At 42.2% G+C, this 12,628-nt stretch overlaps 1 protein-coding gene across 2 annotated transcripts in view; it reads right to left on the bottom strand.

Moving 5' to 3' along the window:
- Positions 1 to 11,605, bottom strand: part of CAP2 (cyclase associated actin cytoskeleton regulatory protein 2) — a 69,288-nt gene extending 57,683 nt beyond the window's left edge. The window contains exons 1-3 of one of the 2 annotated variants that reach the window (XM_068397247.1): positions 11,444 to 11,605; positions 4,406 to 4,450; positions 21 to 145 (exon numbers count right to left, since the gene is read on the bottom strand). In XM_068397247.1, the coding sequence (XP_068253348.1) occupies positions 21 to 144 (124 nt within the window). In that variant the 5' untranslated portion in view covers position 145; positions 4,406 to 4,450; positions 11,444 to 11,605. The remainder of the gene's footprint in view (positions 1 to 20; positions 146 to 4,405; positions 4,451 to 11,443) is intronic. The other variant, XM_068397248.1, reaches the window with a different exon arrangement.
- Positions 11,606 to 12,628: the final 1,023 nt, after the last annotated feature.

Below are 12,628 nucleotides of genomic sequence, written 5' to 3'. Positions count from 1 at the left end.
CTTCAAAAAAACAGACTTACTTCCATTGACTCCATTGATGGCATCATACTCCATTCCACCAGATCTGTGTGAATCTGAAAAGAATGATTCAAGTCGAGTCACTGCTTTCTCCAGTCTCTCCATCAAACCATGACTCTCTGCCATTCTGAAAAAATCATTAAAGATAGAAACAGTGTTAGACCCCTCTGAGTAAAACCCGTGATTTACTCCATGTTACAGTTCTGTTCGTCTTGTGGCTTTATCTTCTATCAGCTTTTATGGTAAAACTCATATTTTTTAAGTACTCTCTTTCTGGCATATCAGCAGTTGCAGTGAAGGCGCTGACGTATGGTAACTTCCTTCTGTGTCAACAGGGAATATGATCAGTACCCAGCCCCAGTTTTTCAATGTAAACAGCAGATTCAAATCACTGCCAGCATCACTTTGGACAGTCTATATGTGGACAGTTTATGACAAATATATGCATATGCTCCCAATCAGATATTGAGAAGACTGAAATATTTATAAATTTAACTGTCAAAAACTTATGCCTACCATAATTTGCATGAGCCATTTACAAACGTAAAAATACAGACCCAATAAATACTTGAATGAAAGTCAGACTTTAAATGTATACCTCCTGATTTTGGAAAGGTACGTTCTGAAATTTGCCTCAGTCTTTTTTGCTTTATAGTAAGACTCAGCCACTTTATTGAAGACTGCACAAGAAGTCAAGAAGGTCTTCTGTTTGTTCTTCTGATATGATTTCCCATCACTTAATTTTTTTTTCATGAAAGTATCTGATGTGAATCAGTGTTTCCCAAGCTTTTTAAATTCAGCAGTAATTAACCTTTGGGAAGAAAAAAAAATCCAGGGGGCTGTTTGTGCAGTACTGCTACAGTGCTTTTGATTTAGAATGAAACAGAAATTAGGTTAAATTTTTAACAACTCACACACTACTTTCTTTCTCCACAACATGATTATCTGCTTTCTTACTTGTGAGGAAGTGTAGGCATTGACATTTTTGAATACTGGCCAGCGTCTCAGGGAACACACTGCTATATACACCACAGACTGAGAAATGGTTATATAAGCAAAGACAAAGCTATGTTTAAATCCTCTGTCATTTAATATAACAAGTTTAATGTACATGTTCCTCACTTAAGGTTGTGAGTGTTTTATTCTGCTAAGTGACATACAGTAAGGGGGTGTGATCTATCGCTCTTGATTAACATGATCCTTGTGAACAGTTCCAGCTCAGCTCCCGCACCAGGCTCCATCCCCTGCCCAGCACTGGGGCGTGCAGAAGTAGGGACAATGGGGGAACTCGCATGCCCAGCTGAGGAAAGCAGGTAGTCAGTGGCTCTCTGGGGTCCGACCCTGTGGAGCTCTGCCACAACGCATTGATTGCTGTATGGCTTGTAGGCTAGACAGGTTAGGCATACCTGGAATATGTGCGTTAATGTATTAGCTCCTAATGAACAGCCTGCTAAAAGTGCTAGTATTTCAGAGGTACCAAAGCATAACAGTAGACTCCAATAAACTGTGCAATGCTATGCAACACTAGCAACCAAAACGAACAATACTGCTTCAAGTGTCCCCATACCCAGGGGAGAATGCCTAAATGTTATAATTAAAAAGTAAAGCAATGTAAAAAGAAGGGTTTTGATTTACATATTAGTATCAATAATTCTTACAAATAAAAATAATAATAGTATTTTTATTATTAAAATTTAAGTGAGAGGAAAGATTAGTTACTAGGACTGTGGAAACACACGCAGAGCTCTTGCGCTGAGTCGTGCTGCCTGTCAAACAAGGTGGGACCTTCAGACTTTACCCTATAAATATAATGAGGTCTGTGCTTGACCTAAAAGTGAAGCAGAAGATTTTACAGTGAGAAACCCTCAGGACAACCATTCTCATGAGAAAGTTTTGTCTGGAGTTTATGTTTTTTTTCCTATTTACATTAAATAAAAAAGTAAACCCCCAAAAGAGGATTACATTAGACAGTGTGCATATAAACATCATCAAAATTCAGAGGGGCTCTCTTTGCTTATACTGAAAACGCACACTATTCTGTTTGAAAAATCAATGAATTTTTCAAAAAAACACCTTAACTTTTTGTAATGTTACAAGTAACTTGGCAGGAATGAGACGAAGGTATCAGAAGAGCTTCTGAAATGTACAAACTTTTGTAAGAATATTAAACCTTTTCTTAAAACAAAGCACTGTTAATCTTCAAAAATATTATGGACATATTCTTTTCACATTTTAACCTGCTACATAAAAGCCTAAAATGGTGTCTGTTCTAAACCAGTCTAAAGGCAGGCCGGTCTAACATAGCATGCTAACAGTCAACTCATTTCATCAGTATTTTAAAGTACATTTCCAGTATAGTTCCTGTTTGTCTTTATTTGAAGTACAGTGTGGTAGTTTTGTTTTTTTTTTTCATCTGCCTTAAAATTTTCCTTGATGACACGTACAAATTTCTTTGGAAGACCTGTTACATTTTGGCCTCTTTAGCCCGATTTTGCCTGTGGAAGGACCCAATTGTTTGACTACAAACCCAATGTGTTTGACTGCATACACTTGGAGGTCTGAGGAATCTCACAAATGAACAGAGGTGGATCAGACTTGTAATGTTCTACCCAACAGAGTGCCCTTGCTAAGAATATGGATTACGGTGTCAGAAGCTCAAGGGAATAACCCAACTCAGTAACCCTATGGACATTTTCATGCAACACTTCCCAACTGCAACACAGTCTTTTGCCACTATATCCTTCCCAGCTTTATTCCCATTAGCTGGAGAACTACAATGTTGTTCTTCCAAAAGCAGCTATCACCAGCGAGGCAATCACAGAATAATACATTGTTATAGTCTTTTAGACAGAAGTAGCAACCATTTTTACCATAAAATTAAGGATGCCAGATTTTCGTTGTTTTTATAATGAATGTTACACTTAAGAACTCCTTAATCATTATGTTTACACTGAATCTACCTTTTTGTCTGTGTACTTACATATTGATGACTGCATGGTATTTGTATCTATATTTATATAGATGCATGCATATAAATAATACACACAGGTATCGCTGTCATGTATGAATAAAGTGCAAGTGTACTTTTGACATTACTGTATATAACACTACAAGAGCAAATCAGTTGTACATATAATAACCTTAGATTTACACTTCGCTTTACTGTGAATTGACTAGGTAACTATCTTGCACACAAGACTGGAATTAATGTTACTGTTCTGAAGTGAAGACTCCATTGAACAGCATGACAACTCTCTTCATCCATTCTCAGTCTAAACATTGAACTCTTTGCCTATATTTAGGGATTCACATATTTGGCTCATATTATGACAACCTTCAGCATTTTCTTGGCCGATATTCAGCTGTTCATCTGATTACTTATCATTCCACACTGTACTCTGCGTGGTCAAACTGACACTGCAAAGCCACAGCTCAAAAGGAGTCAGAACACAAATGGTACAGTTTGACTCTGTGAAGATACTGTCTGTGTGATATAGCATCAGAGCTGGTCTACTTACAGTGCCAAATAAAATCTTTGCATGTTAATGAAAAGCAAAGAGGATGTAAATACGTCTATGGGATGCTTCTACTCCCATAAAGCACATTTTTACATCAAGACAGATTCTTTATTTCATCTCTACTAGGATTTTGATTAAAGCTTTAATCTTGAAGTGGATTATCAGGGTTAATCATATATCTTCTTTTCCTGGAGCTGATGCTGACTACCTATAAGGAGTTAAAAACAACAGTGCTTCCACTCCCACGTAATCCTGTATCCAGTTGCTTTCTTGGTGGAGAAGTACACTGTCCTTCGTTGAAAATAAGGTCAACTAAGATCCAGGAAAGGTGTTAACCCACATCTACTGACAATCATTAAAATGCTGACATTGTTAACTGTCTCTTGTGCACAAAATATAAGAGGGAGAATCCACAGAGCTGCCCGGTTCACTGTTAGTGATTATCTTTTTTGGGAGTGCTAAAGGCATGTGGTAATACTACCATCTGTTGTTTCTTCCTCAAAAGAAGTGAAGCCAAAACCAGGTAGAATAAGGCATGCTGAAGGCCAAAAAGCAGATCTCTTTTTATAGACAGGCCTTGGGAGAATATCACTGCTTTTCTTCCCAATTTGACAGCTGTCTCCAAGCACCATTTATCTATTACCAAGGGAAAAATACTTGCCTGTAGACTAAAATTCCCTGACACACTCGTCCCAGATAGCAGTCAAACTGGAAGACAAAACACAAAGGTACTATTCCTGTTATCATTGTATGTGACTTACAACAGAGGACCGTATTGCTCTATCTCAAGAAGAAACATGCTGTAATGAGCCCACAGGGAAAAGCAGTACAGTAGCATAAGGGGAAAAAATAAACACATGGTGACTTACCAGGCATGTAAAAATGGCAGGTTTGAACACAGGAATGGTGCCACCCTGTAAAGTATAATACTATTCTGACAAACATCAGCAAGAGGTAGCATAAAGTTCCACTGTTTGTTTTGCTTCCTAGCACTCTTTTAATTTAGAAGAAAAAGAAGCGACTTGTTCATTTATTCGTTTTTTTCCCTACGTACCAGTCCTTCCAAATCCACTTAGCATCTGAACAATTAAGCCAGGTCTCACTCATGCTCATCATCTGAGATGCTACAGTTCAGATTTTGCTTTTCCTCTCTATGCCAAAAAGGGCAGTTGCCTAAAACAGAATACGGGCAGCAATGCGGCATTTTAATTGTATCTAACATTCCTACACTGCTTGGAAAATCACAGTCTTATTGAAAGTATAGCAGCCTGCACATGTGCTTTCTCTCATGTCTTTTAATAAATTGCTACTGAGATAGGAAATAAAATACACAAAAAACCTAGATTGCCAGCTGGTATTATCAGAGAGCCAGTTATGAACATCTCACAGATCCAAAGTAACAGTACTTTAGAAGTCCTCTAAGACTTCTTTTGTGCAATACCTATCAATACATATCAAGGGAGGGGAAAAGCGTATGCGTGCCTGAACACCCCCTCAAATTACAAAAGCATCTTATGGCACTTCATTTCTGAAGAAACCAGTCAGCTTGAGCCTGGAATGGCTAGCTTTCCTACACCGCCATTCAAACGTATGTACCACCTCCAAGCTGTGTTGAGCGGGCAGTCTTTTTGCCACCTTTGGCATCAGACCCAAATTCCTGCTGCACCACATTCTGCTCCAGACAATGAAAACCCACTAGCTTGCGGCCTTAGGGGTTGCTCATTCCCAGGCAGAGCTCAGAAGCAGCCTGGTACTGGCTGAGTGGCTAATGAGGAGCCCCTGAAGCTATCTGGGTTACTATCATAAAAGATTTTGGGTGGAGAATGCAAAGCAAGGGAGTATTGGTTAGAAGAAAGTGTGTGTTGGTAGACAGACAGAAATGTTACCTTGTATGGTTTGTGTTTTGTTTCCCATTAGCTGTATGGGAGGAATGTAAACAGAGGCTTGTCAAACTGATGTCAAGTTGGATTAAACCAGAAGACCTCTCAGTAAAGATCTGTGTGAGGATAATGATTCAGGGTTCAAACCAGAGCCTTTGGTGACCTTTTTTTCTTATTTTGCCCCTAGATCAGCTACAAGCTCCTTTGGAAGCAATGCTCTTTTAAGTATAGAGAAAAAAAATCTTTTTTTATCCTAGTAAAAGATATAGTCTTGTAGATCTAACAGTATTAGAATTTTGACAACTTTTTTTTTTTTTTTTTTTTAAATGGCCAAGTGTTGTACCTGGAATAGCAGAAAACCAAAAATGTCTGTGTGACTTGTGCTTTTTGTGGACGGTGTGTCACTTTGACTGGTAAGTTTGTTTGAAGTCTTGGCTGGCTCCAGTATACTCATCATAAAATATTCCTGTCTATAGCTCAATGTGCGTGTTAAAACCACTGATACGCTACGTGAGTCCTCTGTTGCTGTGCATAAGAGTGTGCTACCTAAATTATTTTGTCTGTGGACTTGTCTCTTTGGCATACCCTCTGTGTTTTTAAAGGGTTATTTTTTTATAAGCAAAAAAGATTTTTGTGTAGAAGAGAAAAAAGCAGGTTGATGTTGCACCTCTTCCATTTAACCTAAGTGTTTTCCTTTGTGTGGCTTTATGCTCTTGGTACCACAAAGCATACTTTTCTGTTTGCCTTCTGGCTCTTCCTCTGATTCTCTCCCTCTCCCAGTGATCAGGCTGCTGTCTACAAAAATATGCAGGAGAGGAACGGAGGCATTTTTGTACCCCACTATTTAAAAAATATTACAAAACTGCTTTGTAAAACAATCCCTATTTTGACAAGTACCCCTAAGACTGTTGACGCATTTTAGATTTCTTATCACATCCCAGTTTAGTCCCATAGTTATGGGTGAGCAACTGTACACGTCAAGCTGTGTGTTTGCAAGTCAATGTAATAATAGCATGAACTGTGGTTAGGCCTCTGATAAGTTAATATGAATTCTTTAAAATATGTCATGTGTTCATGTATGTGCTTAATATCTCCTGGAGTATCAGTTCACTTTCTAATTAGATGCAAGTTCTGTGAAGAGCTCCTATCCCTTGCTGAATAATTTTGACTGCCCTATCAATTTTGTGATCACAAAGAAACAAGTTCATTATTTAATGATACACTGAAGCAGTCAAGACTTGACAGTCTGTGGAAGCATGATTGACTTAAAATAACCAAGGCAACCCAGTTTCTAAGTACATTCTCCTATTCTTTTTATGCTCCCTTTTTATGTCACCACTGCTCATAGTCTTTTGTCTTGGCTTTATTTTCTTCTCTCCCTCCAATGAAGTGTAAGAGTTTTAGTATCTCTCCAATCAACAGACACACAATGTTCTTAGCCACCTCATTTACTATGTATTAGTGTGGTGCTCTGCATATAATCAAGCATCCTAAAGGCCTTACAAGCCATTTAATTACCTGTCACAAGTCCAATTACTGTATGTAAGCAGGCTGCCTTGCTGAAGCGAGAAAATACTGCATGCAGGCATTGATTTTATTAAAGTGCTTCAGTTCAGTTCATAAAAACAGAACAGTAAGGTTCTTTATGCTACGGTTCCAACCAAATTGAATTTGCACTGTCCAAAAGGCTAAACTCCACAAAGTACAAACCCTTATGGAACGTTTCAGTACTTCTGGGATATAAAAGGAGGAAAGTAAAGGGGGAAAGTTAAACAGATAGTGTTGCAAGCTCTAAAAACACAAACTATGAAATGACTTCTGCAGAAAAGATGAGACTATAGAGTTAGTTATTCAGTACCAAGGTTAGTAACAGTTTTGTTTGCTCTGAGGGTGGCCTTTCACAATGCTTCCACACCCTACTTCTCACGCATATCCATATTATGCCGAAGCCTGAATAGCTGCCCTTGATTTCTGCCAAGTTAGCCAGCGTTCTTGCTGTCACCAGAACATCCTGCTGCAATTATGATCTCAGCACTCTGTGTCTGATGGTCTCAGGCTCATCGTGGCTGCCCAGCTCAGCCTGCAGCCTGTGGCCCTTCTTCCAGCATGGTGGCAGCCAGGAGGGCTGAAGGAAACTTTTTGCCATTTGAGTAACCCCTTTGCTCTGCAGCTCATTTGTGACCTTTGTTGATCACAAAAGCTCAAGGCCTTGGCCCATCTCCCATTCTAAAATTCAGCCCACTGATTCTGCAGTCCTGCTAGCATTGCAATGGGTTGTGCTTTTGCATTTTGAAATGGGCCACCTGCTACTAAAAAAGACCTTTTTATTTCCTGCTATAACCTGGTTACTACATAGAGGTCCTAAGTTTTAATGACAATCCATGCAACCTTGCTCAGTTACAAGATCTGAGACATTTGGCTATTTATCCCGCCTCTGTTTCAGTGTGAGGTATCGTGAAGCCCAGAAAGATCAAACTGGACCCATCTTAGATGCTTGTAAAGTTAGCCTTTCTATGATGTTTGCTTTAGAGGACCCAGAGCTGCTAGGTGAATTTTTCTGCCGTTTCTTCTCTCTAAACAATGACAGATTACACACGGAAATGTAAATCATTCTTTGCATTCCTTCCAAAAAGCAATTAATTATTTAAACTAATACAAAACATAACTTTAAGGCATAGGATCTGAGCATGCCTTCTTGGAAAAGTACAACACTATTCAGTTATGATACGACACTATTCAGTCATGTACTTGAGCATTTACCTGTTTTTTTATACATGCTACAAAAGCATTAAGCCTTTGATTCCCAGCATACTACTACAGGTATTTTGGATTTTACAAGCAATTTCCTCAGCCTCCTATTCTCTGAAAAATTGTGGGTCAGACACAGCAATTTCCATTAGCATATACCCAGGAAAGTAGTCTCAATGGGACCTTTTTTTGGTAACAAAAAGTCCCTGAAATTTGACATAGTCGGAATACCTTACATACACAGGTGAAATGAAGACAACAGTAGCAGGTACGTGTATGGACTAAGGTCGTGTCTATGTCATAAAGTCTTGCTAGCGTGGTGACAAAGATCACAGAGGTTTAAGAAACCCCAAAACCCAAACCCTTACTGAACTAGCTGAATCAGCAGAATTTCTGCCATAGCTGCAGCTGTGCCTGTGTGTGCTTTTGTCATTTCAGTGTACACTGCTTAGTAAAGGTGTTGACATTCTGCTATAGTGCTACTGGTGACATTCTCAAAGAATAGCTGAGCCTTTAGAGTTCAAAGCATTTCTTATTTGAAGAGTCAGCAAACCGTTATCTGCCAAAATGACTCGTTTTTCAGAAATATGTGAGCAACTGGAGCTGACTCTGTACCTCAGGAAAATGACAAGTTCCCAATTGCTCCCTCTATTGCAAAAGGTGCACTTAAAATTTTAGAGAAAGGAATTAAAATTATTTATATATATTAGGGGTGATTAATCAAGCAAAATCTTTTAACTAGTTCATAATAAAACAGCTTTCTGAATAACCGCAATAATTTATACCTGCTTTGTTGTAGGTGTTTCTTTGGTTTTGCCCCAGTAAGCACGATAAGTGAAGAATGATCTCTTTCATGTAGTCAGATGTTCTAGTAGGCAGCAACCGCAACTACTGAGTTTGCTGCTGTTGCACATGATGTTAAAACTCGTGCAGAACCACAAAGAATATTTCTTTAACATATTTGGCAGCTCACCATTTTTCTCTCTGGAGTTCAAACCTCTTGCAACGTTATTGTCGCTGACAGGCCACAGATTGAAATATGTAAAGATTATCTGACTTGCTCCAGGTAATGTTGCAAGTCAATGTCAAGGCTGGGAGATGAATACAATTTGTCTGGTTTCCAGCCCTTCTTTTGCTGCATTCTATCATTTTTCCAATACCTGCTAATTCAGATTCCCATGAATTTTAGTCCTGAGGGAATTTTCATTCTTTTTTTTTTTTTTTCCCCTCTAACTTAGGGTCCCCAATGTATTTTAAATGGTTAATAAAAATTACACACTGTGATTAGAAAATCTAATGATGGAGGGGGTTAATACGTGTAATCTTAGTACCCTTGCTCCTTATAGTACATCAAGAAGCACTTTTCTCCACTGAAGTGAGCGCCATAGCTGACAAAGAACAATGAAAACATGTCATAGGTTGGTTCTACTGTAATAGTAAATAATGCACATCCTCTTCATTTTTATTTAATTGAGAAAACATATTTTATTCATTACATGTGGCGTTGTGCCTGTCCACCTTCCACGTCTGAGCAGTAGTTGTTTGAGGGGGAAGATGCGAATGAATCATAAGAATATTCTGAAGACTAGCATTTTTGTTATGCCCAAGACCTAAAAAGGCCATATTGCCTGTATGTATGTGCCTGGCTTTGCTACAGAAGGTGGGTTGCCTTTGTTCTTGTGCAAACTGTCTCAAAATAGAATCAGTGTTATGAAATCCTTGTGTTGCAAATGTATAGAATCAGAAAACAGTTTATTATTTGCATAGTAAGTAATTAAAAGGAAACGCTAGGATAAAATTGGAATAAAATCAGGATATCTGACTCACAGTAATGTCTTAAAAGGCCAGTTTCAGAGTACTGTATTGAGTTTCAACTCATTCCATCTACCACTTTGCTATTCTAAATAATGTTTAAAGTTACATTTCTGAAGACGGACTAGTTTCCTGACTACAGTTTCACAGAACAATGAAACATGGTAGTCCATGAACCACTGCCACTTTTGCCTGGCTTAGAAATAAATTAATAGAAATTAGCAGTATTGATCCCACCCTCCCCCCTGCTAAGCAGACTCCTTCCAACTATTTCCTAATGGACTGGCCTCTGTGTAGGTTTTTTTTTCTGAAAACATTTCCCATCATTGGAAAACAACCACATTTAGGTAATGCATATAAAGAAAGCTTTCTTCCCCAGATGGTCTTTGTTTTTAAGACTGCCCCTACGCCTGATGAAATCTGAATTTTACTTGATAAGAATCCTCACTGTTGATCCTGTCATGCTAGGTTACAGATCTATAGCAATCCTCGAAGCAAAGGGCGGATTTCACATTTTTAGGTGGGGTCGTGACAAGTTCTCCTCGGCTCTGTGCTGGCTGCGTCTCTGGGGAGCACTCCCTTCAGATGTCAAGTTACTGCAACACGCAGCATCTCAGCTTCACAGTTCTTCATTCCTGCCTTCCTCCTGCCCCCTCTGAACGTCGTCTTGTATTTCTGAACCCCTTACATATTTTTATATAGAAGTATATATTCTGTCTTCAGCGCTCTCACCCTAAGATGCTGTTTAACCCTTGTCTCTGGGCTAAACCTGTAGGCTACTCAGTCACCCCCACCGCACACCTTTGGCTCCAAGCTCTCGGAGCCCAGCTACCCACAGCCGCCTCCCTCAAAATTAGATCATCTTACGCTGATTAAGAGAGTTCGAGACTGGCATCGCTTGACAGAGTCCGGTCTGCATAAACAAGCGGAGGGCATTTTTAATAACCTGTGGGAGAGCTGGGCTGCCGGGGCCGGGGGTGGGCACCCCTCGGGAGTCCTGACCACCGGCGTGGCGGCGGAGGTCGGGGTTCAGCCCCGAAGAGAATCCCTCACCCGCTGTAGTATTTCGCTCGGGTTTTCCTCCCCTCCGATTACTTCCCCCCGCGGAGGGGGAGGCTCGCCGTGCCCAGCGCGGCGCAGGTGACAGGAGGGAAGCCATGGGGCAGAGCGGGCTCCGGGCCGCCAGCGCGGCCGCGCCCGCGGGGCCCTGACCCAGATAGCGCCCAGGGCACTGCCCGCTCCACCAATTAAGCCGCTGCCCTGCAGCCCCCGGCCCGGGCCCGAGCCCGAAGACGGCGCCTCATCACTACCCCCCTCCCCAAGATGTCCGCTGCCGCCGGCGAGATCGCACCCACGGCCCCAGCCGCGCCGCGCCGGGCCCGCCCCAGCCTGGCCGGGGCCGGGGGGGGGGGGGTCGGGCCGCTCCCCGCATCCCGCCCCTCCCGCCGCTGCCTGCTCTTGAGTTACCTGTTTTGATGACCCGTGTAGCCTTTTTTTTTTCCCCCTCCTCTCTGCAATGAAAATCCGTGGCCGGTCACTCGCTCCCCCCTCCCTCGCCTCGCCTTGCCGCTGCTCGCCTTCCTCCTCCTCCTCCTCCTCCTCTTCCTCCTCCTCCTCCTCAGCGGGAGCCGGTGTCAGTCAGTCACATCAGCTGCCCGGGCAGGCAGGGAGAGAAATGCCCAGCAGCTTCCGGGAGTGCCAAATAAAGACAAGTCCAGAAGGAGAGAGAGACGGTGGCAGAGATGGAGAAAGCAAGCAAAAAGTGGGTGGAGTGTGAAAATGGAGGGAGAGGGAGAGGGAGAGGGAGAGGGAGAGGGAGAGGGAGAGGGAGAGGGAGAGGGAGAGGGAGAGGGAGAGGGAGAGGGAGAGGGAGAGGGAGAGGGAGAGGGAGAGGGGTCTCTCGGCAGCGGTGCGGTGACTGGGAGCCTGGGAGGAAATGGCAGTGCTGGAGCATCACGCAGGAGCAGGGGAGAGCGCAGGCACCCAGGGCAGGGGCACCCATGGCCGCAGGCGTGGCGGCCCCACTTGCCCATGGGGCACAGCTTGGGTGAGCGGGAAGCGAGCACCCCACGCCATGCACGCCGAGCCCACGCTGGGAAAGGAGAGTGGAGCTGGTGTGGAAACCAGCAGACCCCTCACACGGCAGGGGAGGCCGGGGGCAGCCTCATGCACACTAAGGCAGTTCATTGTCCACTCCGAGATGAACTACACTGTACTGGACTGACCACTGCTACAGCAGGGCCCACAGTGGGGTTACTGCCTTCATTCAGTACGGCCACGAAATCAGGACTTCTCCCAGTAGGCAAACCCTTGCACCTAGCCCTCATTTGTAGGGCTCTGTGGGCTTCATGCTAGTCCATACCCCCAGCCACATGGGAGCACGTGCTCATCACCACGTGGTCCCAAGGGACATCTGATCATCCACCTGAAATCTGCTTCACCTCCAAGTACCAAATGAGCTGGCTTTCTGCACAGAAGTCTTGGGAGAAGACCATGAATTCACAGCCTTTAAAGGAACAGCTTGCTCTTGAATAGAAAAATAATTCATTAGTTAGTGCTAATAAAAAAGACAACATACATTTTTCAAGTCGACCACGTGGTTGTGCAAAAATCAGTAGCATTTTTCCCTATCAAATAGCTTATTTTAGAAGA

Source organism: Nyctibius grandis, chromosome 3 (genome assembly GCF_013368605.1).
Source record: "Nyctibius grandis isolate bNycGra1 chromosome 3, bNycGra1.pri, whole genome shotgun sequence".
In the NCBI taxonomy this organism is placed as follows: domain Eukaryota; kingdom Metazoa; phylum Chordata; class Aves; order Nyctibiiformes; family Nyctibiidae; genus Nyctibius; species Nyctibius grandis.
This window is presented reverse-complemented; position numbering and strand designations above follow the sequence as displayed.